This window comes from Manacus candei, unplaced genomic scaffold, assembly GCF_025592945.1.
Source record: "Manacus candei isolate 608988 ecotype Guabito, Panama unplaced genomic scaffold, ASM2559294v1 h1tg000103l, whole genome shotgun sequence".
In the NCBI taxonomy this organism is placed as follows: domain Eukaryota; kingdom Metazoa; phylum Chordata; class Aves; order Passeriformes; family Pipridae; genus Manacus; species Manacus candei.
This window is the reverse complement of record NW_026138151.1, coordinates 1,310,816-1,338,146: the sequence shown is the minus strand read 5'-3', so window position 1 is coordinate 1,338,146 and position 27,331 is coordinate 1,310,816. Positions and strand designations below refer to the sequence as shown.

The 27,331-nt window shown below is 40.8% G+C and overlaps 1 protein-coding gene across 17 annotated transcripts in view; it reads right to left on the bottom strand.

Annotated features, from left to right (window-relative positions):
• The window catches only part of LOC127461382 (E1A-binding protein p400-like), a 48,104-nt gene extending 20,781 nt beyond the window's left edge, over window positions 1-27,323 (bottom strand). For 6 of the 17 annotated variants that reach the window (XM_051769146.1, XM_051769148.1, XM_051769152.1 and 3 more), the window contains exons 1-26: window positions 27,216-27,322; window positions 23,961-25,313; window positions 21,703-21,813; window positions 18,031-18,121; window positions 17,502-17,609; window positions 16,415-16,794; window positions 15,902-16,207; window positions 15,067-15,252; window positions 13,585-13,725; window positions 13,399-13,477; window positions 13,065-13,117; window positions 11,918-11,975; window positions 11,166-11,255; window positions 9,876-9,983; window positions 9,138-9,331; window positions 8,774-8,951; window positions 8,192-8,328; window positions 7,678-7,847; window positions 7,012-7,186; window positions 6,475-6,611; window positions 5,700-5,886; window positions 4,738-4,904; window positions 3,755-3,909; window positions 2,998-3,234; window positions 1,762-1,926; window positions 771-938 (exon numbers count right to left, since the gene is read on the bottom strand). In XM_051769146.1, coding sequence (XP_051625106.1) covers window positions 771-938; window positions 1,762-1,926; window positions 2,998-3,234; window positions 3,755-3,909; window positions 4,738-4,904; window positions 5,700-5,886; window positions 6,475-6,611; window positions 7,012-7,186; window positions 7,678-7,847; window positions 8,192-8,328; window positions 8,774-8,951; window positions 9,138-9,331; window positions 9,876-9,983; window positions 11,166-11,255; window positions 11,918-11,975; window positions 13,065-13,117; window positions 13,399-13,477; window positions 13,585-13,725; window positions 15,067-15,252; window positions 15,902-16,207; window positions 16,415-16,794; window positions 17,502-17,609; window positions 18,031-18,121; window positions 21,703-21,813; window positions 23,961-25,283 — 5,104 coding nt within the window. In that variant the 5' untranslated portion in view covers window positions 25,284-25,313; window positions 27,216-27,322. Of the gene's footprint in view, window positions 1-770; window positions 939-1,761; window positions 1,927-2,997; window positions 3,235-3,754; window positions 3,910-4,737; window positions 4,905-5,699; window positions 5,887-6,474; window positions 6,612-7,011; window positions 7,187-7,677; window positions 7,848-8,191; window positions 8,329-8,773; window positions 8,952-9,137; window positions 9,332-9,875; window positions 9,984-11,165; window positions 11,256-11,917; window positions 11,976-13,064; window positions 13,118-13,398; window positions 13,478-13,584; window positions 13,726-15,066; window positions 15,253-15,901; window positions 16,208-16,414; window positions 16,795-17,501; window positions 17,610-18,030; window positions 18,122-21,702; window positions 21,814-23,960; window positions 25,314-26,949; window positions 27,075-27,215 lie in introns of those variants that run through there. The other 11 variants (XM_051769150.1, XM_051769151.1, XM_051769153.1 and 8 more) reach the window with 6 other exon arrangements.
• Between the last annotated feature and the right edge of the window lie 8 nt (window positions 27,324-27,331).

Sequence of the window (27,331 nt, the reverse complement as noted above, 5' to 3'; positions counted from 1 at the left end):
CATCTAAGATTTTTCAGAAAACATATCAATTCAGTGTATCTACAAATTGATAAAACTATACAATGCAATCTCAGTAGCATTCTACACATTAATACATTGAAATGGAACAGAAAACAGTCTGTTTGAGGGAATGGTTTATATCCACAAAAAATTACAGCAGATGGCCACTTCCAGTGAATGATCTCCTAGTGCTGTATTTAAATTTATATAATTTAAAAATCTGCTGTTCTGTTGCATTAATTTCTCTATTATTTTTGATCAACATCTTGTCTGTGTTTTTAAACAAAGAACTGATCACATTTGCAGCAAGGTGCCAAACACCTAAGCAACACTTGCAGAGGGAAAAGGAAAACTGTAGCTTGATCAACTAGAGAAGATAATTAGATAAAAGCAAAATCAATGTGGAAAAATGGAGAGAATTGTTGGACGTTCTCTCTCAGTATAAAAAATAATCACCCTTGACTTTTCACTGCAAAAATTAGCAAAGTATTTCAAATTCACTTCTTCCCACTAAACTTTGACCTAAAGTAAAACTAGCAAATAAAAATACATCTATAATAAAATTGCAAGCTCTCCCAAGTTTGTACTAAAAATTATCTAAAATCTCCAGTACCCATCATGCACAAATGAGAAGGATTTGCCTCACAGTTTACCTCCTTCTGAACTCCAGTTATGGAATTATGATCTGTAACAATTTGGAGTTATATATCAATGTGATTTTAGTAATTGAATATTTAGACAGATACAGTTCTTCAGGCTGGAAAACCCACCTTGCTGTGTCACTGCCGTGGAAGTTGGGACACCTGTCTGATGCTGGTTTCCTAAAGCATTCAGAGCATTCTGCACAGTTCCTGCTTGGGACACTGTCTGCATGACAACTGGGCCCTGAGGTCTCAGGTACTGCTGGCCAGGTGCTGACACAATCTGAAGGACACTTCCTGCATGGGAGAATTTTAAAACACATTAGGTTGGATAGAGTGGAAAATAATAAATAGTTTTCTCTAGCAAAACCTATTCCTCTTGCAAACTGATCATTGCTGCTTCAAACTATGTTGAATTTTCCCAGACAAGTTCACTGCACTAATCTGCCACAACATCCAGTAAGAGGGAAACACCCAAGTCTTCATAGTTAATGAGGGGTTTCTTGTCATAGGGATATTATTCTAATCTAGGTGCTTATACAGAATTTAGACAAAATTCAATCAACCAAAAAATATTCACTTAATATTCCCTCTATTTATTTTGTTGGCCACACAGAATCAAGATATCTAGGTTCTCCTGAATTCCACCAGCAAGAGAAATTTGAGGGTAAAATGTATTGTAGGTAGAGCATTCAGGTCAGGGCAATAGTTGGGTCAAAACTCAGAAGCACATCAACCTTGAAGTATTATTTACACCATTTCAGAACAAATCAAGAATGTCCTCAGTTTTGTCTGTTTCTGTTCACCAGGGAGTTTACATCAAATAATGGTTCACCTTACTGTAGCTGCATTGCATGGATATGAAAACAAATTAAATAATAAAATTTTGGAAAACAATACAGAAAAAGAAAGTACCCATGTCTTTCATTTGATAGGCACTAATTTTTCAAACCAGAGGGATCTCGGCATCCCTGTCTCACACAGAAAATAGGAAGAGCAGAGCAGTACAAGCAGCAGGGATGGAAAAATCTCCTTAACATACAGCAATAAGGAACATGTTGCCCATATCAAAACATGAGCATCCTAAACAATGGAAAACTCCCTGTTTTGAAATAAGTACCTTGTAACTGCAGGGGCTGCCCCGCAGTGAGCTGGCGAAGCTGACTGTGTGACAAAGTGAACTTGTTCCCTTGGAACTGCAGCGTTACCGGGGTCTCTGGCTGAGCGATCCTGCCTTGTGCTCCTGCTATAGAAGCCAGCTGGGCTATTTTTACTACCTCACCACCTGTTAAGGGGGGAAACAGGCATTAAAAAAAACCCCAAAGTGGGAGGCGAGTGGTTCAGTATTCACAATTCTACGCTTTGGTTAGTAAACTGGTGCTGAAGCGCCTTCCATGCATAATTATACTTAGTGCATCAAAAGTGTCATATAAAAGTTAAGCAGGTATTGCTTTCTATATTTGTTGGACAAACTGGAAAGAAGTTGATTGTTTAAAGGGTAAGAACATCGACATTTTAGAAATTACCACTTCCATTAGCAAAAAAAAGTTAAGGGCTACCTGAAAACTCATGTGACACTTTGTAACAGAACGAGTAAAGACATTAAAGTGATTTTCACTGCCTTTTCAAGAGCATGAAGGAAGGTTTAAGGAAGAAATTAAAATAATCACACATGTGGCACTGTAAATACACATTTGAAATGGCCTCAAATTTGCAATGAAACATAATTTATATTAAGCAATCTGCATTTAGACAAACCAAAAAGCTTTAAAGTGACAAGGGACAAAGCTTTTTGTGATTTAAATGCAGAAAGGTTAGAGGCATTTAAGCAATAAGTTTTATGATATATTGAGAAAATACTGGTGTGAAAATTCAGCTTTTGTAAAGGCAGTGCATTACCCCAGAGATAAAATTAATACAATCAGTGCTCAGTACTCTCTACACATGCTAATAGGCAGTGCACATACAACCTTAAAGCAAAGCCTCATCGCTTTTCTCTGCCTAACAGTTGCGACGTTCCTCTCCGCGAGAGAGGCCTTTAGCAGATGGATTAGTGTTTAACATGAAAGGAATAATTAGGATAGAGCTAAAACATTTGGTCTGAAGGAAGTCTTGCCAGCAGAAGAAACATGCAGAAATAGGAGATTAAGTTGACACCGCTAATGTATGTCCACAGCAATTCTATTGTTTCTTATCCAATTTTCGATTTTCCTTGGTCATAAAGCAACGTACTGAGCAAGGCTAATCAGAAGAGTGAAAAAAAAACAACGATTCTGTACACATCTTAGGGTGCCTAGTAACTTAACCTCATTGTAGTACAAAGGTGGGAGAAACCTTGAAAGGGGAGGCCACTTACTAGGCAACCGTGCCTGGGCCTGAGAGGTGAGAACCAGCCTCTGAGGCAGCACACTCTGTTGGATGGTGTGCGGGGGGGGCTGTGGCTGGGCCTGGCCTGGCTGAGGGGCCGGCGCAGAGGTCTGGCCCCGCGGTTTCACAGGGTTGGCTGTGCTAGTTGCTGTGGTGAAGGTCGCTGCGGGCTGGTGTCTTGGAGCACTGGTGGAAGCCTGAGTTGTCTGAAACTGTGCTGCTGCGGCTGCAATCAATAAGGGTTGTTTGTGCAAGCTGTTAGAGGTTTTAACTCCACTCTTTTTAAACAACCTGCATTAAAAAGAAACCTTCCAACAGGATATTAAAACGGCTACAGGAACGGCTTGTCCTTACAGACTGGGATTTCTAGCCACACCTTTTATTCCATCCTATTTTTATAACATTATCTATTTGGAAAGCATTGTTTAAAGGCTAAACAAATATATAAAAGCACTGTAAATTCCCATCTTTGACAGAACACTAGACGCCCTGGGGGTTTAAATACCAACTGTGCCATATTTACTCCATATGCTAACAGGTTACACAAAGCTTAGTTTTGCATTACACTGGCAGATCATACCGTAGAAACTAGTGGGGAAATTTACTGGCAATTAGTCTGTTGGTATTTTTAAGCCATTAGTATTCTAGACCATTAAGCTAGAGGGAAAAGGAATTCTATTAAACAGACTAACTTGTGTCTGCCTAGGCAGAGGTGCAGGTGACCAAGGCAGCACTAACTCCCTTACCTTGGTTTGAGGACACCGTGGCTATGGGTGATCTGCCTCGCACTTGTCCCTGCTGAGTCACCGTCGCTGTGGTCACCGTGCGCTGGACTTGAGTGCTTGGGAAAACCACAGTCCTGCCCTCGGGTTTCTGACCGTACTGAACGGGCTGGAACAGCCTGGAAAGAAAATGAAACCTCAAAGTCTATGGGAAGATCACAGTTTGGCCTTTAAAAATAAACTCCGTCCCCCCGAGGAAAGTATAAACTGAGCGTGTCAGATGCAAATCTCCTTCTTGCTAACGGCTGAAGCTGGTGAGACTCTCCACTCCAGCAACTTCCTGAGTGGACATCCTAGAGAGATTTTGCTAAGTCCAAGAAGGAGAACTTTCATTGCCATGCACCCAGTTTAAGGCAGGATGCATCAGAATTACAGCAAACAGCTTAAAGAGGCTGAGTCAATATCTGGAAAAAGAACAGGGTTCTCATATTATTTCCAGAGACATTAACATGCTGCAGGTCCCCAGGCAGCTCTTCTGCATCAGAAAAACAGTTCCACCTTACTCTGAGATCACTACTTGACTAGGAGAGAAATACTTTTCAAAAATTTACTGCTACAAAACTCTATATATCTCTTACATAACACTGCAAGCAAAGTTAGCACTGTAGGTCCAAATTAGTCTTGATTTATCTCCATGCTAATTTTGCAAAACAACACTCAGTTGGCATAAACAAGGTCCCCAAGAACAAAACTCATCTGCTGGTGAAGTAAAAACTATGGGAAATCCATCAACAAGCTTCCAATGGAATGGTATGCCTCAAAAAACTATTAAAACAGAATCCTTATTTTCAAGGGTAAACAAGAAAGCAAGAGAATAATAAAACCCAAAGTCAAGCCTGAGGTTTTGTGTGGATCCCATCAGCAGAGATGCAGACAGAACTCTGTAAAGCAACAAAGTACCTTTTCCTGCTGTAATTCCAGCTTAAAAGGAGAGCAGGAGTACATACCTGCTTGGTTTGAGCTTCACTGGGGTGGGCCTAGCTGGTGGTGGAGGGGAGCTGTAGATTTCTTCAATCAACTTTCTAGTAACCTTTTGTTTTGGCAACATTTGTGCTTCATAACGAGTCATTTTGTTTTCCATTCCAATGAGATCAAAAAGAGACAGGTCTGATTCCTAGAGATATTGTAAAAATAAGGTTTGTTTTATGTGATGACCCAAACAGTTAAGTCCTCTTCATGTTCTATGCGGAATTAAATTTCTATATATTATTTTTAACTTGAAATAAATGGTGTAAGTTTAAAAAGCAAACTATTAATTATTAGCCAAAACTGCCTAGAAACCTTGGAAATGTATCTTAAATTGACAATCCCATTTCAAGCACTAGAAGAACTGAAATCATTAGCCAGTTACAGAAATCAAAGCAAGGCACATTTAAGAATTCTTCATATATCATAAATTCCAAAGAATTAAGTAGAACTCTTAGGTGTTTGTTAATTATCAAGCTCTAATGCCAAACTATAATTTAGGAGTAGGAAAATATGAAGGACAGAAATAAAATCAAACAAAAAACTTCAGCTGCTCCATCACTCACAGTTCTCTCTAATGCAATTATTTCCTTTGATCATCTCAAAGAAGGGGATCACTTGTTTAACAATAATAGAAATAGTGGTACTTCAAATGCATTGACAGAAATGTACTAATTTAGTCACTGAAACAGAGCATTTACTCTCATGTGAAAAAGAGAAAGTCCTGCTTTCCTTTAGCTACTGAAAGCAAAAAGAAAATTACAGAATGCCATAAACAAGCACCGTGCTACCCAGAGTGTTTTCAGCATTGGAAAATTCCTGCAAACATGAAAGCAAAGCTAATTTCTCTTTGACCAAGTCGTTAATGAAAAAATACTGTTTACAAACAACTTGAAAAGCTCAAACCACTATTACAAAAGAAGGAGATGCAGCAAGTACTCACCTTCCAAATATCCCTTTCCAGGGCACTCAGTACCAGAGATGCTGTTCTGTATTCCAGTGTTTCTGATACATAAGAGGTGCTTGAAAGCCGGGGGTTAATCAGATCAGGGTGATTACAAATCCGCTGCAGCTGCATCAGGACATGCAGGACACTGATGAAGTGTCCACTTTTGAGGGCTTCTTGGGTTCTATCAATTAAATTATACAGAAATACATTGATTTATGTACACTTTTTATGGAGGTGTCCCTAAATCAGCAAGGTGAGAACGTGCAATGCAGTATGTTAGGCAAAAGTCTTAAAACAAGTTTAGATTTTACCAAGATCTTTCTAGAGCATTTTAAGCAAAAGTACCAAAAGTAGATTTGGAAACATGAAACTTAAGGACCAGTGCTGCCTTACAAATACAACCTATGCAGCTCCCTATCCTCTACCTGCTTTGTTTCTGTTTCATACCTGCACCTATCAATTGCCACCTGGGTGGGGGTGAGGAAAAACACTTAGGGTTTTAAAAAAAACAAAGAACCACTCATTAGAGACAAATATCAAAACAAAATAGCAGCAAACCTTACCATTACAACTCGATTTTTAGGTTTTATCATAAGGCCATAGCACCACTTGGCCTGTAATTCTAGTTTACAATGCAATCACGTTCTAGTCCCTGGTCAGAATGGAAAACGTCAGAAGAGCGCTAAAACACTTCCGAGCGCGACAATTTATTTACTCGCTTAAGCAATAAAAGTGACAGCATTTTTTATTTAGTGTTTTAACCCCTTACCCTGGTTGCAATATGACATCTTCATACATGGCTTTCTGTCGGTTGGACAGGCGGCACTTCAGCACGTGCTCGTATTTCTTCGTCAGCTGCTTCTCGACATCTCTCTTTGATCTTCGCAAAATAAACGGCTGAATCATCTGAAACATTTCATGATTGAGGGGGGAGAAAAAAATTCTCACTTCAAAGATGCAATTTTACAACAGGAAGTTAAACTTATTCACACCCAAGGGATTTGATGTGATAAACTGCATATGCTATATATGATCATGCTGTTGTGCACACAGTTGTATATATTAATTTGTTCTTTAATTTCTGCATGCCATGCTTCAAAATCTGAGCCCTGCATTATTTTTTAAAAAAAATCTTTATACTCTTGTGGTAGCAGAACCGTCTGCTTTCAGCAAGATTTTCTCTCTGAATTGAAAAAGGTATTAAGGAAGGACAGAAATTTTGAGCTGAACTACATATTTTTATTCCCCTCCCTCCCCAACAGTTTAACTACTGTAATAGGACAGATGAGAAAAAATGACAACATACTCTGTGTAACCTGATGACTAGTTTATGGCAATAATCCTGGTTCTCCTCATTAGGTGCTTTTACTGGAAAATCTAGGTAAGGTCTGGAAATTCCTGGAATCAGAAAATGGACCATCGTCCACAGCTCCATCAGTGTGTTGTGCAAAGGAGTGTCTATCAGAAGCAAACGATGCTGGCTGTAAATTAAAGAAGATTTTTAATTGACACAGCATTTAGTGACTATCATTATGAAAAGGACACCAATGTTCATATTGTTATGAAAAGGACACTGATTACTGTAGTTTTATGTTTCTAAGATACACAGCAGAATTAACTAGAGTTAATAAAATTAAACCTAGGATAAATTATCTTGTTAATCTTGAATATACCACCAAAACAGCTTCCTCACTGCAGAGCATCAGAACATATAAGGGGATCTGTTTCAGAGCACAGAGTATCAGCAAAGAAGAATTATAATGTTATGATACTGGAAACAAAAACATCCCGAGCATGCCTCTGAATCCTGATTGTTTCAAATAAAGGCACCTCTCTATAGGTGCTCGTTGCACAGGAATTCGGGCAGATGAAGTCAACAGGGGTCTCTTTTTATCAGTTTTCTGTTAAGAACTGTGTGACAAGAAAAGAGAAAAACCCACTGCCAGCAGGAAAACAATTCTCTGCTCCATACCTGCGGAGACTGAACAGTGCCTCCCAGTGCTTCTCAGTCATGTTCTTTATTTGTTGCATCTCATCTACTATTAAGTATTTCCATCGCATTTTCATAAATGCTGGGTGGCCTTTGAACAGCTGTTTGTAGGAAGTGATGCACACATTGAAGCTGTTGGGTTCTGTCCATTCCTACGGAAAAGGAAAGAGAGGATGAGACAGGAAAGTTAAGGCAGAACTCTCAAATATCTTCCAACCCATTTTCTTCTCTAAGAACAGAAAGACACTATGACCCAACACATTCTAAGAGAAAGTCTTGGTCTTTGGATTATAGTCAGTTCAGAAAGCAGGTGAACTATTGCATGTTTTGCTCAATGCCAAGGGGTTCCAAAAATGCCTTTGAAAACCTAGAACTATGAGGTGTGAATGTCTCTGTAAACCAGCTTATAGTGTTAAAGACTTCTCATATTGCATCACCATGTAAGGAATACACAGATAAATGCAAGGTCTTCAACACTTGAAGAGTTGCAAAATACCTGTCTTTTTGCCCTAAGTTCCCTTTGGCTCCCAAAGTAGAGAAGTATTTTCAAGCCCGGGCACCAGCGTTTCAATTCCAGCTCCCATTTCAATATGTTACAGCTCCGTACAACAACAAGGTGAGGGCCCCAGTTCCCTGCAGAAGGGAAACATAGCAGTTAACACTAGAAACAGACTGCTTACAATTCATGTGGCTCGTATTCTCCCTTGATTTTAAAAGTGCAGTGCACTAAATTCATCACTAAAAATGAGATCCAATAACAACAAATAGAGGTATTTTAATGACTAATCTATTCCCGGGCATTAAACAATTTGTAGGGCTTTTCTATAGTAGTAAGAATTTGGAAGGATTCAGAAGAATTTTGTCCCCTAGAAGGTAACAGCAGATTGATCAAACTCTACTTGATTAGATGGCACCCCTATGTCAAACTATGTAACAAAGTTTTTCTGAGGTAATCTCACTCTGAGCATGAACTAAAGTCTGATATGGTTCACCAGAAGAAAAAGTGACCCTAGGTTACAATTCACAAAGATAATGCTGGCCCAGTACCTGTCTAAAATTGTTAGGCAAATGAACTTACCTTCATTACAAGCCAAGTGGGCAAAAAAGGCAATAATTTGCACTGTTTTCCCAAGCCCAGCCTCATCTGCCAGGATGCCATTGAGATTCTTCCTGTACAGCTTTGCTAGCCAATCAAGCCCAATCTTCTGATATTCTCTGAGAGAGCCATACAGCAGTGATGGAGTGTTGTATTTTACCTGTAATATTAATGATTTGATATTTTTTTCTGAGTTAAATCCACAGAGCGTGGTATCATTCTATAGTTTGATAATGAGAAAAAAAATTACTGTAATTTGTTGCTAAAAATCTGCAAAATTATGGAAAAAAGCATACTTTATGTAAACATAAGCACACACACAGTGGCAGAAAACAGGGATTCTTACTGCTGTTGTTATCCTGGAACTGCCTTTAGGTAACAGCATCTCTGCTGCAGCAGCAACCTCTGCTATGTCTCGCATGTGCTTCTTGGGAGGACTTGATCTGTCTATGCCCTTGTACTGGTCAATGCTGAGAAGGGAGTCTATGAGCACAACTTCCTTCTGAGGGCTCTCCCTGTCAGAGAGATGGTCTTCCATTTCTAGGAGAGAGAAAAATTACATTGGCATCTAAAATAAACTTGAGTAGAAGTTACACAAAGGAACTGAGAGGATTAGAATTCAGACAGGAAGAAAGAAAAGGAGGCAGCTAACTTTTAAAAACAATTCTGTAATTTTCAAGCTAGTCAAGATAAAATTAAAATAGTCTAAGCTCATAATCATATACGTGTTCTGGACATTCACACTAGCTAGGCTAACAATCATTAGCTTTTCACAGCTTCTAGGGAGGTTCTCTTACACTACTTAAAACCTATCCTCAAATATGTAGTTCTATCATCATGTTAGCACAGAACAGATGTTTAATTATAGCTACCTACAGAGTGTACTGTTCCTGAGAATCACACTCATCTTGACTTTAAGACAGGCAAACACTACCCTCTTGTCATGAACTGAGAAATTTTAATTGTGATTCACTGAATGTACGTTCTCCCAAAGAACAAAATGTCTTTTCACAGAGACCTGGAGAGTCAAGCAACTTATTTCACCTTGTAAATCAGCACAACTTCTGAAAAAAAATTAACTTACCTTCCTCACTGCTATCCTCTTCACTGTCAGGCTTTGGCTGGGGCCAGTGAAAATTTTCTGCAAAGGCACCTTCATACATCTTTACCAAATCTTCCAGAGGCAATTCAGCTGAAGGTCATTAAAGGATGCAGGCTTATAAATATCAAAACTTGGAACAATTGATACCAATGATTTTAATCTCATTGCATTCTTCACAATTGTATAAAGGTAGTTCTCTAATCAGAAGTCAATTTAAAAGGTGGATGATGGCAGTATTTATTTAATAACCTTGATTAGAGAGAACACTTGGCATTACACCAAGCAGTTTTCTCTCCCAGTTTGTTTTTTACTGTATTACAAACCCACCCTACAACCCTTAGTAAACCCCTAGCTGGGCAGGTAGGGACATCAAATCCAGCTGAGTGGCTGGAAGACAATTCAAGACTTCAGAGCTTCAAAACTGAGTTGTCCCTCAGCCCTTCTGAACAGCAGCTCCACAATCCCTTGTCTGATCTGTTGAAGTAGGAATGAGCATGATGGCAGTGGCCAGTCAATCAGCAAACATCCTCATTAGGAACTTGGCTGACTGGCCAAGAGTTGTAATCCCTCCAACTGGCCAGTTTGCTGCAGCCACTAAGCTGCCAAACAGACCAAACAAACGGATTTGGAAACTGCATATTAACTGCCAGGAGGACTCAGCTTAATGGGAAGCTTGTCTCTAAAAGCAGGGCTTTCATCATGGTAAGTGACACCATCCCTATGGGATGCCTTGCACACATCAAGCTCAGCACAGCAGTTATGCTGCTAATGAAAGAGAGCTGCCAGCCAGAGCACTGTCCCTAAAAGCCCCCTACCTTCAAGTATTTATACCCCCTCAAGATCAGCACTTCAGTGCCCTTTCAGACCAGTCACAAAACCTTTCTGAGATACTCAAGACAGCTGATGATAAAATGTTCATCTGATGCAATCCTGGTTTTAAGTGTTTATCATGCTCTCCTAGAACTTAGGTTGAGAGTCTTGCTGTAAGGTTTCCATGCAGTGCTTTGGTGGAGAACTACTTTTTCTCAAGCCACCTTGCGTGATAACTGGTTAAGTACATGGACTGTTTTACAAAGTACAGATGTCCATCATCATCCCATAAATGACCTGCTGCAGCTTTCCAAACAGAAAAAAATAAATACTGGCTACATAGGACTGAACATCTGAACACACTCAATTTCTCACCCATAATCCTCTTCACAAATATAATTGCTACACGTTTTCACCTGCTGTTTCAGAGCCCACCACAAAAAAATCAAGCCACACACGTACCTTCTTTGGCTAGAGTAGACAATTCAGTTTGATGGTTTATGTTTCCTTCTTTAGCTTCTTGTTCTTCAATTGTTTCTTCTTCATCTTCAACTGCAAGAAAAACAAATGCAAATCTTGGCATTCAAATTACACAATAATTCAGGAGGTCTGTAATTATATACCCCTGAAGTGTACTCGTATAGAACATTATAAGTCAGTAGGATTTAAAAACAATGAAACAGGTATGGAAAAGAAAATCTCAAACCAACTATATGTAAAATGTAAAAAGCAAGTGAAAAGGAGAGAAGCACTTCTGCCTCAGGACAGAAGGTAGTTCAGTGTTGATTAACAATGTTCACCAGGGACAGGTTATTGTGTAGCTTTAAACAGGGGATTGTCTTTGTCAGAAACACAACACAGTTGTCATCACAAGAAAGGACCTAAAGTAGATGGATATTTCAGTCTGAAATCCTCAAAAGAAGTTTAAGACCACTAGTAAGGTTTGATAAATGAAGGAATGAGGACAGAAGGAGTTAAAATCCACCAAAACCAATGGCAGTGTATTTTCAGGGAAACTTCAATTTTTCACTGAAGCTCTTCTAAGGACAATTTAATATCTAATTGACTATCTTGTCTCCCCATGAAATAGATGAAGGTTGGTATTTGGTTTGTGAAAAGCACTGTAGCCATGCAGTAACAGATTGAAAATCTGTGGTTTTAATACACAATTTATGTATTATGCTATGGATGTCCAATTTTGGGAAGCGACTTACCTTCCTCATCAGTCAAAGATGTGCTTGCCTTTCTTTTCCTTCCAGATGATGAACCCCCCTAGCATTAAATAATTGAAATATTTAAAATCATAGACAAGAAATATAAGCAGGGGGTTTTGTTTGTCTTTTAAAGAAAGCAAAAAATACCTTGCAGCCACAACAGCATTTGCTGATTGACCCCTAACACCTCTTAGCACTTTCCTGGTCACACAAAAACAGAAACACTGCTTCTGTATTGAAGGGAGTGTGTAATCAGCCACTTCCAGTGTTTGTGGGTAAATTATTCAGGCCCAGCTGTGCTACAGAGTCATAGTACACTCTTTCCCTTTAAAACATTATTGAGGCACAGAACTTTCACCCAGATTGGAACCAAGGACTAAATTTTTTCACTAGTCAATAGAAAAGGGATATGGCACAGGCCTACAATGGTCTCAGCTGTCCAGTACACTCTCTGGAATGGTTTAGCCTCTGCAAATCAGCTCTCACAGCCAGTGCTGGGCGATAGTCTGGCTGACAACACATGCTAAAGCCTGTTCCTAACAGGAAATTCAGATGCAGGCATTCTGCTTGGTGAAAGGGGAGTATTTCAGCATGTGGGCATCAGCTGTGCCATGACAGATGGCTGAGGGCCTCAGAACAATTCCTTGTCCATTTTTTTTCCAACTGCACAGACATAGCCAAGGAGTTCTTGCACACATTTCATCTACAGCAAAAGATATCTAACTTTCATTCAGTCTGGTCCATTCTGTAACATATACCTCCATCTCTCAGCAGACGAATCTTCACTGAACACCTGAAAACACTTTTTTCATGCCCCATAAAGTCTATCCCTGGTTGTAGTAGATGATACTCCTGCCCAAGTATGGCAACTAATTTGTACAGCTTTTTTGGTTTTCAATCTTTGAATGATTCAAAGCCACTAAAGACCTGGATCAATCACAATCCACTTCCCTGTTAAAAGCTGGGGTTCCTAACCAGAAAAAAAAATAGTTTTGTGCTTGAGACTGTGTGTTTGTCAGTAAGTACAGTGAAATCTGCTTATCATCATCATGTATTAAAAAAAAAATCACCTTTACCAGAACTGTTTCACATATGTAGCATCACTTAAATTAATTTGATGGGTTTTTTAAGAAACAGAAAGGCTTACCATTTCACTGTCTTTCTCCAAAAAAAGGTCTTCTGCAGCCTTTGTATCCTTACCTGGAAAATTATTATACTTCATGTATGCATTAATCACTTAGCAATTTTACATTTTTTACATGAACTTTAAAATGTATTCAACATAAGACACAGGAATTATTAACAAAATCTAGCACACAAACATAAAACCCCCATAACTCATCATTCAGATCTATTCACAACCTTTTATTAGCAACTCATGATTCTATCACCAACAAGATTAACCTGCACTGAGTGAAATTTTATAAAACAATAGCATCAGTATTTGGACTGTATTTCTTATGAAAATGGAATACAATTACCTTTCCTTGAAATTCTCTTCAAATTCAAAGCTTTTTTCCTTTTCTCTTGAAATTCAATTTGCAGTTTTATTTCAACAACCTGAAACGTAAACCAGGACTAGTAAAGCACTTACATTTCGTAAATAAATTACTGAAGATGAAAAAAACCAGCACAACTTCACAAGTCTGAGTAAGTTGGTCCTTTACCTGCTCAATGTTAGACCAGAAATATTCTATTTCTCTGGCAATGGATGCAGCAATTCGCCTCAGTTTGTTCTGTTCTTCCCTTTTAGCTCGCTCTTCATTAAGTTTCTTTTCTTCATGATAACGAGCCACAGTTCTTACCATCTAAAATACCATGAGATACTGAATTAGGTTATCTCAAAATACCTATCACTGCATTCCTTAACATTAGAGTGGTTATCAGCAGCCAGATATTGACCATAGCTTTACACACGTAGCACTTACCTCCAATATTTCTAATTCTTACCATGCCAGTAAAGCAACAGACATGAAACCCAAATGAAAGAAAGAAAATACAAGACCTATAACCAAGCAATCAAGTAGAAAACTCTTAATTCACTCTCTCAAAACAAAAATTACAAAAAACCCTACTGAAAGCAGCAGCAAACACACAAAACTGTTTGTTCAGACAGCACATATGAAGTCACAGAAAACACACCACAAAATGTCAGAGACCAAAGCTAAAATGAGTTCAAAAAGAGTGTACATACATGAGTGAAAGATCAGTCAATGGCTGTTAAGACTGACTTGATTGCAACTTTAGCTCAGGAGGCCCCTAAAACATTGACTTCCAGAAGTCTGAAGCACAGTGCCAGAGGAAGGATCATTTCATATTTGCCCCTCCTGTTTCTCCTATTTTTAAAAACCTACCATTGGCCACAAATGGAAATCCAGATTTAAATTATATGCAAATATACAGATATTTATTGTACAAAAGGATACACCTATTTCAATACTTTGCTTTGAGTTTCCATCATTTCAGAATATACAGTACAAATGTAAATGGCAATTTAAACCTTCAGTTGCTCTCTTATCCTAAACTGGTCACAAATGTATCAAAACAAAGTGCCACATTGCTGGAATCCATAGAAAACTCTTGTTTGTTCTAAACAAACAGATTTTAGATATTTCATCTCACACCATCCCAATTTCCATTCCATTATTGTATTCCCACTGTGCTGCTCTCTTCCCCTATGGAAACAGTTCTCTACCATGTTTCCACTGCTGTCTTTAATCTTATTTTTTTTCTGAGATTAGGAAAGAAGAATTAGACAGACAACCCAATGGAAGTAATTTACAAAATTCTGTATTTACTCCTGAGTGAGAGCACATAACTAATTTGTGAGAGACATGATAGCTCTACTTTTTAAATGTGACCCAGTCAACATATTGAGTGGGTCCCCAAACAAGCTATTTGATTTCCAGAGGAATAAAATCCACAAAATCCTGAACTATTACTTGCATCCACAATCCATACAATTATCTAGTCTTTTTCAAATGCTGCAATATCCAAAGTTGACAACAAGGTTTCCCATTTGAGTTAAAAACTGGTGCCTCATCTTCCCATCACTTCCATCTGCAGGAAAAGATACTTAAATAGCTTTGCCACCAAGCTGAGTGGTACCAACATTGGTTGTTCTCAGTTAAAGAAAGTTTTTCAAGTACCTTCTTAGCAGTTGCCATCTTCCACTTCCTCTCTTGGGCAAAATCAGTTGCCATCCACTGCATTTCTTCCAGCAAATAATCCCAGTGAGATTTTGGTCTTGGAGCCTCCTGGAGTTTAGGCAGTCGCCTCGGGGACCACAAACCTTCCTTTCTCAGTTCTGCTATTCGCTGATGGATTTGATTTTCCTAAAAAAGAAGTACAGGTAGTAACAATGAAGCTGCAGAATGCACCTTAAGTAGCAGAACCACAGAAAAATAGTAATTGCTCCCACTTCATTAAATTAATGGACTAAATTCAACTTACATATAAAGAGAATCATAGTACTTGGACCTGTATTACAAGAGGTATTGTGTTAAGTAACAGGATAAAAAAGGTCTAGTGGACAGCACAAAAAAAACTGTAAGACATATGCAAACTGCAATCAAAAAATCTTTTTTTTTTAAATAAACTGGAACTGCATATGTATTTATCCACAGAAGATAAATATATCTTCATTATTAATATTCCTTGATTTTGTGAAAAAAGAAACAAGGTTCTTGTTGAATAAGCAAAACAACAGCTCCAGTTAATTATAAAAATAAGTAAGGTTGTAGTCACCTCCAATGAGTAGATAGAACCAACAGAAAGAACATAACAACAGTATGAAGACCAGGAGGTTGTCTTCAACTTCTCTGAATACCCACAAAACCAAAACTCAGTGGTCTGAAAAAAAGCCCCAGCCATCTTCTGCCACAAAAACCAGCCATTTTCGTAACTCAAAACACATCACTCATCTTAATTGTTACTGTGTGTTAACTGTCCATGAGTTTTGGGGAAAAACTAAGAATATCTTACCAGCTTTACTTGCTCAGCAAGCTTGTCTTGAGAGTTCTCCTGCGGTACCGCTGCTGCATTCTGAGCTGGACTTTGTGTTTTAGGGGCTGCTGCTGCCACTGCCAAGCCTGGGGGTTTGGATGCAATAGGAGACAGGGACTTGTTCGTGGCTGGAGAGGTCCTGTTTGTTTGCACTGGGTATGGAGAAGGGGGTGTTGTGCCTGAGACCGTTGCTGGCGCCGTGGATGAGGTAGGTGGGGCCGTGTTTGCAGTGAGACGCTGAGAAGTCTGAGCAGCATCTGCAGATGGTCGTGTCAGAGTCACAGTCTGCCCAAGAAACACACTGGATGAGTTTAGGATTTGACACTTGGTCTACATTACAGCAGAACATATTTAACTGAATAAAAAATGTACACCTGCAGTTTTATAAGGAAAGGATTTAAGTGTCCAGTAGAATTAAAAAATGAAGATAACATCCTTAGATTTTACAGGACATTGAAACAAACATCTTTTCACCCAATAAAATTCCCATACCTGTTGCTGTGCTGTAGCTTGTGGCTGTGACACTTGGCTGGGTGTCTGTCCTTGCACGTGGATTGCTGGTGGCACCTGCTGCTGGAGTGGTGCTGGAAGTGGAGCGGCCGTCAGGGGCACGCTTTGAGGCTGGATCTTCACCTGAATCTGAGGCTGAGCCGGAGACTCCACGATCTGTGGCTGCTGCTGTGAGAGCTGCAGGGTGGCTGGCAGGGATGTCATGGGCACGTTGGTGGGCTGCAGCCTCCCTGGCAGCTGGGGGGGTGGTGTGTGCAGGCTGGCCGCGTTCTGCACCGGAGGGCCCTTGGAGGGGTCGTACTGCTGCTGGCTCTGCTTCTGCCCCGTCAGCTGCACAGTCTGAGGAGTGGGAGGCATTCCACCTACAAGGCAAGAGGAAACACAGCACAGATGAGACCAAAATGTCCAATTCTCTCTACTGATATAAAGAGGAAATCAACTGCAAATAAGAGCGTTTTGTTACTTACTTTGCCACAAGACACCATCACTTGAAAATACCACATCACAATCACAAAATAAATCACCATTACAATAAACAATGAAGTACTTCATGCACAGGACTGTAACTAAAATTTGGAGCACAGCAACTATAAAAGAGCATGTCATTATAGGTCTTCTAAATTTCGTGTACTCAAAAAAAAAAAAAAAACAACTGGTGAACTAAAGGAATTTAACCTAAAACAACAGCATCAAGTCTAAATACTACTTAGTTCTCAATGCATTCACTCTAACACATATTCTAAAGCTTGGCATTACTAATGAATAAAAATTTTTCATGGTGTTCAAATTAGGTGGTTTGCTTTTTATAAGTCATTTGGCTCAGTTCCAGAATTCTCAGATTAGCCATTTTGCATCAGCACCTGTGACGTATTTCCATGCCCACATGCACCTTTGGAGCCCGTCACTCAGCTCCTTGAACAAACCAGGCATTGCATACCAAGGATTAATTTACATGGAGAAGTGTGTGGTGGGACTAGGATCTTGGAAGGCCGGAAGCCCAAGTTTCTAGTCCCATCACTAACATCTCCTTGTTAAATTAATGTGCAATTGGCATGTGGTGACACAGTACCTTGTGCCGTTGGCATTAGCTGTTGAAGAGGAACTCCTGAAGCCACACCCGGGTGCTGAAAAACCATCCCATGACGGCCCACTTCAATTCGTGGTCTCTTAGACGAATCTGTGATATTCAAATTCCATTTATGGCATGGTACAATGGAATGGGTTCAGTTTTACAAAGCAAACTACTACACATGATTCCGACATCAGCTCAGAAAGCTACGACTACTAATACATGTGTAGCATTTATGAAGAACATGCTCCAAGGGCAGTCAAGTCCCTCTGACTTCAAGTTGGCCATCTCCAATCTTCTCAGCCAGAACAATCAACCTAACAAAGTCTCCATGCCTGCCAAATCCAGGCCTATGTACTGTGAGTGGAGTGCACTCTTCACACAGCACCATTCACAGTAGATAGTCCTAAGGATCTGGCAATTCCCGAGGTGAGGCAAAACTGGATTTCAAGAGCTACAGAACAGTGGGCTCCATTCACTGTTTGGAAAAAGGAAAGAACCAGAGTGAAACTGTGCCTGTGGAACCTACCTGCTGGTGCAAGGGCCTGCTGCTGTCTCTTAAAAGCTTCAATCTCTATGGTGCTGACAGTCCCCGTTCCTGCAGTCCCTGTATGCGTTTGCTACGGGGAAGAGAAAACAAACCACACAAGTTCAATCTGTAGATGGTCTGACACCAGGGTATAATATACAAAGGGATCTAAAGAGGCCAGCACAGAACAAATCCTGCAGAACAGCTGTAGGAAAGGAAACACGACTCATTCAATATCTGCTATCAGGTTTTAGATGTCCACAAAGCACAGATACTCTTCGTTGAGGTTAGATTTTAAAATGGGAACTAAACTGATGAAGTTGGTTATATATAATACACACTTACATTTTGTTAAAAGTGACACCAAACCCAGGAAAATGGTATATGCAAAAAAAACCCAAATTTGCCCAGTATTCTTTATTACTTTTTTTTTAATAAATGGAAATTTTCATCAGTGTATTACCTCTGTGTGAAACATCAGTAACACACAAATTAACTCTCATCCTGAAAACAATTTAAGTTTATTGAGTCTCTCCCACTCTCACACTCAGGATAGAGTTCTGTGAGAGTTATCCTTGAAATATTTCAGGAAAAATTGCTAAAACTCAGAAGATGGAATAAAAGAACCTCAGCTAAGTTACACAAGTTCCAATTCCAGTTTTCCAGATGCTAGACTTATACCTGTTTGCACAGCTGGCAAAATGAATACCATGAATAAAGTCAATGAGGAGGAACAATATTCCCATAAGGGTAAGGTGACATCAGAGCTCACCAGAAATTACTATTAATTTTATCTGAGCATAAACAGCACACAGACTATGAATTGACAAGCCTGGAAGAGCACCACTGATACTGAGATGCAAAAGGAATCACCGGGATCTGATCCAGCAAGTTTTGAATTTAGCTTCAGTAAGATTACACAGTGCATTCAAACTTCATTTTTAAATCATTACATTTAATATTGGTAATGATGGCACAAATATATCCTAGAGAACCCTTTCAGTGGCAAACACGGGTGGCAGCTTACATGCAGGATCACTGAAGCAAACAAGTTTGGGTATATGACAATTTTGTGCTCTTTGAATCCTCAGCATACTGGCAAGTATTTATTAATGTCCCTCAGTGTTTGTGCAAGTCCAATTCCTTTCAGTGAGTTTCCAAGTCATACTTTTAAATTCTCCTCAATATTTTGCCACACTATACCCAAAATTCTACTATGAAACTTAATATGAGATAAGTAAGGGCTACCCCAAAAAATGTCTTAAGAGATTCCATCAGAGAACACAAACTTTATGTATGACAGTCTCTAGGTCCTAGGAAATGAGCTAATTTAGCACTCTAGATCTCAAAGTGTAATTTTTTGATGATGAGAGTCTTTGTCATGTCGAGGTACAGAAAGGGTTTACAAATGTTGTCAAAATTTTTTATGACAACATAGCAAAGAGTAATTTCCTGTAGGAATCTTCTAGTTTATTTACAGGTATTCTCTTCTCTAATTTTTAATAGAAATTTTACCAATGTAAATTAAACCTACAGAAGCAAACACCAGTCTGTATTAAAATAAACTACAGCAGTCACGTCCTGCATCTTCAGTGCTTCATCAAATGGTATTAACAACCACAGACAACGTCACCTAAAATGACTGTGTTTCAAACACTCCTTGAGCTGAATATATCTCATGGCACTCAGACACAATCAATAGCTATGAATTAATAACATTTAATCTTTTTGCTGCTGTGAGGGCATTTGTGGCCACTCCAGGGATACAGCTACAGCCTTAAAATGTAAATTTTGGTTTTAAGAATCTCTGACTCATATTCGTCCCTAATGGTCATGGTTCACTGCCATCTCACACTCAATGGGATTAAGTTTTCAAATATTTATCTTCTCACAAGGCTGACATGCAGCATATTTCAAGTCCAACAGCCAGTGTCTGGCAGAGCATCCTACACTTGGACATTTATAGAACTTTCAAAATAAGTCACAAGAACTTATTTTGTATAATGCTACTGAATTAACTAACAAATTCAGCTTATGTCCCATTTGCATCAAATGCTTTCTGGGACACCAGTTTAAGAAAGTACATTCTCCAAACTCCCCTTCAAATGCCATTTATCTCACCTGCACTCTCACTCTGGATGATCACATACTCCCAGTTTCAGGCTGTATCTCTACTTTAGGATGTTTGACTGGCATTTTCTTAAGAATATGCCTCCCAGCTGTCTGCATTATCACCATGTAATTTAGGGCAGACACTTCAAAGAGCAGAGATGTTACGCCTTTATAAATTGCAGTCACATACCATACCACTAGTATTAGACTAAAACTGTCCCAACTTTAATTAAAATACTGTAGCTCTCCAGAGGTCATGATTATGCAGCACAGCCACAATAATCACTCTGAGTGCTGCACTTATGCACTCAGATTTGAATGGTGATGCTGATTGGGACACATTACTTCTCTATAAACAGTTGCAAAGAGAAAGACTGATGGAAAGAGATGCTACTTTCTGTTGGCAGTTTGTGCTGAAAGGTCATTATCGTACAGACAGTTTTGTAGGTTTTTAGCATGAACCAGTTCCTCTGAAACTGGTCTGAAATGGGCCAATACTTCCAGGGCTAGTTCACCACTGCTGTAGCTACAGCGTGATGATAACCCTAATCACTACAATAAATAACCTGATGTAATATTACATGTTTTAAACTTAGATGAAGCCTGACTACCTAAGGAGACTTGGAAGATGTGTCAATACTGGCCATAAGGAAGAGCTCTCAGTGCAAGTCCCTTCACTACACGACTCCTTTGTACACCAGCACAGGGAACATGCCTTTGGTTACACACAGGAACACAACCCATTTCATATTTCACTGAACCCTCCTTTTTCCAAAGCCTAGATACAGGCAGTACAGACTGGATAGCTGAATTAGGGTGTATTACTTCTCAGGGTATATAAACAATGGTGTCTGGGTAACACAGAGTTGTAGGCAGTTGCACGCACCCATGCTAGCCTGAACTTAAAAGCTGCATCATCACTGATCCATAAAAATTTGCACTGATTATCACATTTATTTCTTCACTTTCTTCAGCATTCCCTCATAAGAAAAAAAAATCATTAAAAAGAACTTATATAGTAAAAAAAGACCTTCTGTTTCTTCTTCGCAACGTTTACGGCAGAGCTAATGGAAAGCAGTTAATTAGTTAAAACAAATTGTGTCAGAGGGTTAGTATTGTGGTTTAAAACATTTCAGGGAAGGCAAATCCAACACCTTCTGTAGCCACACTCAAAACCTTCAATACGTAAGGGGAAAAAAAAAAGAAAAGAAATTTAGAAGAAATCCACAATTACAATGCCACAGACAAAGAATCCATATTATCACTACGCAGAGTGCACAAATGAACCAAATGCATTAGGGAAACAAAAGACAAACAAACCAAAGTGAAAACATTCAAGCTGAAAGTTAATGAAATAAGCCAGCAACCTGGAGACAAAGCTTTACTTCCTCAAGGCTTCAGTTATACTGATGCATTTGAAGACTGCAAAGGTTTTTTCGTTTTGTTTAGATGATAAGGGATGGGCTTTTGGGAAAATTCTAATTCATCTAAGAAATATCAAATCTGAATGAAGAAAAAAAATCTGGGATGAAACTACATTTTAGAACCATTGAAAAGTACCTGAAATGGTTGCTGCTGGGATGAAAAAGCAGCAGAAACATTTGGAGGAAGCTGGGTTGCTATAGCGACAGGAGTACCAGTCTGCCCATCCTTTCCTGTCACAACCTTTACCTGAGAGAAATATTTTGGGAAAAAAAAAAGAAGGGAGAATCATTTTCTTTTTAAAAGTTTTTCTTCTTTTTTTTCTTTTTTTTTTTTAACTGTTCAACACACTCCTTTGGTACTGATGGCACCTCAGTGAAGAGGGGATAATAACTAAACCACCATCAGTGCAGCTTGGTTTGAGCACAGCCCGTTTTTAGAGTTCTGTCTTACTTTTAATAGCAGAACAGAGCACAGCCTTGACTGTTTGTAGTGACCTCTTGTCACTGGAAACCTTTTCTTCAATGCAGTTAACATAAAAGTGTGTTTTAAATTTAATGATTGCTGCTGCTAACGGACAACAAATTAGCATGACAGACAGTTTGAACGTAAGAGAGCTTCAACATTTATTTAAGCAATGAGCACAGCCACCATTCGCTCTCCCCTCCGGTTCCCAAAGAGATCAACCTTTCCAGGCAAGGGATGAAGCATTGCTTTAGCAGAAAGTGATAAAGAGAGGGGAGGGGGAAATTAAACAGAAGACGACAAAAAAAAAATACAAAGAAAGAACATACTCAAAAGATGTTGTAATACTGCAGAAGGATTCATCACTTGAAAACACTCAAAGACTTTTGCTGTTGCGTTTTGCAGAATTCTCCAGCAGTTACAGGGACAAGTGGCTTCCACAAACAAAAGAGGATCTACCACGAGAAGGCAGTGAAGTACAGCAAACTCCAAACACCGAGAGGTAGAGCTCAGCTGATCTAAAGTGTAGCAGCACCACTGGCTTCAATGAACCTGGACAATTCACACCCACTAAAGAGCCCTCAAAATGTGCAGACGGGAGTTAAAAATACCTGGTATTTCAGCTGACAAACACGCAACCCAACAAGAACACCTAAACAATTTGACAAAACACAAACCAGGTGAAAAAAAAATACTGAATATCCACTGCCAATAAATTACAGTAACAGGCTAGCTTTTATGTTACTATATATAGGGAAAAATTATTCCTTCAAAATTATCAATAACTACCACAAGCAGAAATATATTTTTCCTAATCAGGAAGTTTAGACAACAAAGCAATGAATAAATTAAACTTCAGCTATTAAACTGTTAAAATTTCCCACTAATTCCAACTGAAGATATGACTGCTAATGAGTCACACCTAACAGTCATCAACTTTCACTTGAGGCACTCATTACTAACAGGGATTCAAAGCAATACAAATTTCTTTACATAACAGGTTTGCTTCTTCTACAGACTGGCAGCTCTATACCCATAGAAATTTTCACAAATTTTAAAAGGTATTTCTGAGTGCCAAGTGATGCAGGGGCATCACTTCTATCTGCCCTGCTGCAACCACTTGCCATGTAGGCTCATGGGCAGGCTCTGCACCACCCACAGGGTGCTGGGGGTCAGCAGCTGCACAAACAGGTACAAACGTGCAGGAAAAGCTGCAGAGCACCTTTCTGTGGCAAGCTTGTTTCAAGTCCTTTGACATTAATAAACAACGGATTCAAGTTAGTTCCTAATTTAAGCACTTGTTAATGACCAGTCTGTAAGTGCTGGTTGTTCAATGGTTCAGACCTGCACAGAGCTCCAGGGCAGCCTCAGTAACCTGATGCACGACCATGGACCCTTACACATTATGATTCACATGTTCTCTCTGATTAATTAGATTAATTCAGATTTTTTTGTTGCCACAGAAACACGGAGCTTCAGTAACACCTATCTAACCACAGTCACATGAGTCAAATACAGGTTAACCTCTTGTAATTCTTTCTGCTTGTTCTTTTTTTGGTTTGTGTAAGCCTAGTAAGTGAAATTTAAATGACAATTCCTAGTCATGTCCTCTCTGACAGTTTAAATCAGCTTCCACACTAATACTATCTTTATTAGTGTGCTACTAATCAGGACAATGAAAGCTCCTTTCACCTCTCTACTCTTTTCTTTCAAATACATATATCTAACAGCACACTCAAACTAACCCATCGACCCGCACTACCTAGCAGAACTGCATTCTCTCAGGCCACCTATTAAATGAAAAACTGCCATACTTCATCAAGTAAAAATGATTTTTCAGGTCCTGTCACGTTCTTTAATACTTCACAATTAAGATGCTACGACTTCATTTACGATTTTATTCCAAAAACGTTAACTGACAGATTTCTTACCTCATCATTGATGACCTCGGATTGTTCTTCTTCTTCTTCCTCCTCTAGATCCAAGTCATTTTGCCTCAGGTATGCTTGGAGTGGAACACAATGTTTCTTCTTGAAAGCTAAAAAGTCCATCATATTCCCTTGAAGATGTTGCAGGAAAAACAGTTCAATCAAACATTCCTTAAAAGTTTCCTTAAGAATTTCCATCTGCTTATGGTGATGATCCAAACACAGTTTCCTCATTTGAGCAGTCTCTTGGTTGGCAGGAGGAATCTCCTCCAACTTTTTGGGTTGTTTTTTCACTGCTGTATTAGCTGTTGGAGTAAGAGGAAGACTCGACAGCCCCTGTGGCACAGTGGCCCGTGAAGGACTTGTGGGAGGAGGAGGTGATGTCATCCCAAACGCACCAGGTCCTCCAACTCCCGCTATCAATCCACCAGAAGTCCTGTCAAATCCAATGGGTCTACCCAGCTGCTGCCCTTGAAGCACTTGCTGCTGCTGTTGCATAAGCTGCCCTTGGATAATATTGCTGATTTGGGGTGGCAAGCTGGTCGTCGTAATGTGGCCCGGGCTAGTCAAGGACTGCATGTTGGCCCCGCTGGCCACGGGGCTCTGAGGGCCCAGATGGTGGATGGTGCCCCCAGACTGCGAGTGGGGCTGCGACAGCCGGCGCTCCCTCACCGTCGCCGGCGCCCCGGAGGATGGAAGCTGTACTTGTGCAGCAGCTCCTTGAGCAATCTGTGCAATTCCCGGTCCTTCCTGGTACACGAAGTGTCCCCCGTTGGAAGGGCTCAAGCTGATTTGTCTCACGAGCACACTGGCGTCCACAAATCCCCTCGTAGGGCTCTGGCTGCACATTCCCAGGCCAGGGCCCGGAGTGCCGGCCCGGACGTTGGGCAGCGTCTGCACCGGCACGGGGTTGGGCTGGGTGGGGCTCTGGGACTGCACTTGCTGGGGCAGCGGGGAAGTAACCTGGATGTAGGATGGGGATCCATGCTCGAACCGCCTCTGCTGGGGGCTGAACTGGAAGCTCGGGGACGTGGGGTTGGGCAGTGGCAGCGGGGTCAGGGTTATCTGCTGGTTTCCCGAGGCCACGGGGCCCACGTTCTGCAGAGTGATGTTCACATTCTGCCCTGCCACCGGGCTCCGGCTCATGATGAACTGCTGGATTTGGTAGCTGGGGGACTGGGGGGCAGATGGACTTGCAGAGGGTGCAAAAGAAGCTGCGGGGGACTGGGGTAGATTAGCCTGTTGTTCTTCTCCCTCACTGCCTGTGAAGGACCTGGACCTCTGGAGCTGGCGCTGGGCATTCTGAGGACCATTACCATGGTGCATTCTCACTGATCTAGGGGTTTACAGTATACTCTAAAGAAATACACAAAAGCAGAAATTCAGGGAAGGTAAAATCACTTCTGTAGCTGAAACTATCTAGTTACCATTAGAAAGACTACCTTACAGCAAGAACTTCTCTTATCCTGGTTTGCCAGTTACTTAAAATGTTTCAAATTATCCAAAACCCTCAGCACAACTAAAGCTCACTTAAATCCCTCATACATGTCTCTAGTTAACAAAGTGCTATTGAATAGTTATGATATAGAATATATTATAACTATAGCATCATCATAACTATGGAATATCATAACTAAAGAATGATATGTTCCCCTTAGCTAGTTAGAATGACTTCAAATAAATAAATAAAAAAAACAACAAAGAAAACTTTTTCCCTTTTCGTGGAACTTCAAGAATCAAGTCTCCAACATAAATACATCTACTCTTTTTTTTTTTGCTTATTATTCCCAATCTTTCAGTGCTTTTAACTCTTAATGCAAAGTTCTTGTAAACATAATTGTTTACAACATATAGTTCATTGCTTCAACGGTAACTAAAAATATAAAAATGGACCAACTATTCAACTCAAAAAATGCATCATGAATAAACTCCCTACCAAATCATTCGGATGCTTGAAAAAGTACTGTACTTGATGCTTAACTCTGCCTTCTCTTTCCCTCAGAACACTTAAGAGATTAAAATTAACCAAACCTGCAATTCTTTTAAAATGCTGTTTATTCAGTCAAACTACCCAAAACCCCAAAAAAAAAACGTTCTGGCTTTCTATTTCAATCACAGACAAACAAAAATCCCACAGACAAGCGCAGACAGGCAGATTCAGGCTGGGAGTCGCACAGCAGTGACTAGCAGAAAAATGAAAGCTGGTAATTTTTTATTTTTTTTTTTAAATCGAAGTCTCTCTCGCATTTTGAAAGCAACAGTTTCGTTTTTGGTATTTCAGCACAAACACACACATAAACAAGCGTGCTGCCTCTGCGTTCCTAACTCCGAGTTGTTTGCAAGTGGCAACAGGCAGCAGCACCGCGGAACTACTGGGAAGCACTACTGGGAATTGCGGGATGCAGCGGGAGCTGCCCGTTCTGCCTCCCCGCTGCCCAGGCACGAACACATCACACCTCTCCGCTCCCCAGTGTCCTGGGCTGTCTGCACAATCTGCTCAAGCCCCGGGGATGGAGATACTCCCTTCCTTGCCGCGGGAAAGTGCCGGCTGCCCGGGAAGGTGCAGCACGGCAGCGCTGTCACACAGGTGACAGCAGGGACAGGAGGGGTCGAGAGCTCGGGACCTCCCGTGACAGGGGCTCATCTCGGTGGGTCCCGCTCTCCTGCCCAGGGGCTCATCCCGGTGGGTCCCGCTCTCCTGCCCAGGGGCTCATCTCGGTGGGTCCCGCTCTCCTGCCCAAGTGCTCATCCCGGTGGCTTCTCGCCTCTCCCGCTCCCCGGAGCTCAAATCCGAGCGAGCTCCGTCCGCAGAGCGGGAAGGAAAAAAAAAAAAAATTCCACTCCTTACAGGCCCTTTTTCCACGAGATTTAACAACAGCGCAATTCTTGGCGGTGTTGTGGCTCTTTCGCAGCGCCGACACCAAATAATTAAGATTCAAACGATACCAACCTACCGCCAGCAACAAGCTCCCATTATTCTAATTACTCGTACCTCGACAACACTCACGGCTCCAGCGAAAACATCTAATTAATTACAGGCCGATAAGGGGAGGTCCCGGAGCAGAGAATCGCCTTTTGTGTGCGCGGAGCGGGGCCGCCCGGGCCCCGGGGCGAGCACCGGCCCCGCCACCGCTCCCCCCGCCGCGCCCGGCCCTGCCCGCGCCCCCCCTCGCGGCCGCCCCCCGAGGCTCGGAGGGGGATCGGGGAGGCTGTGGGGACCCGTACCGGCCGCGCCGAGGCCCCGCGGGCCGCACTCACCGCACTCCCCGCGGGCCCCGGGCAGGACGCGCGGGCGGGGCCGCCGCCACCAGCGCCGCCACTACACGGAGCGGGCCCGCCGCGCCTGCGCACGGCCCCACGCACCGCCCGCGCAT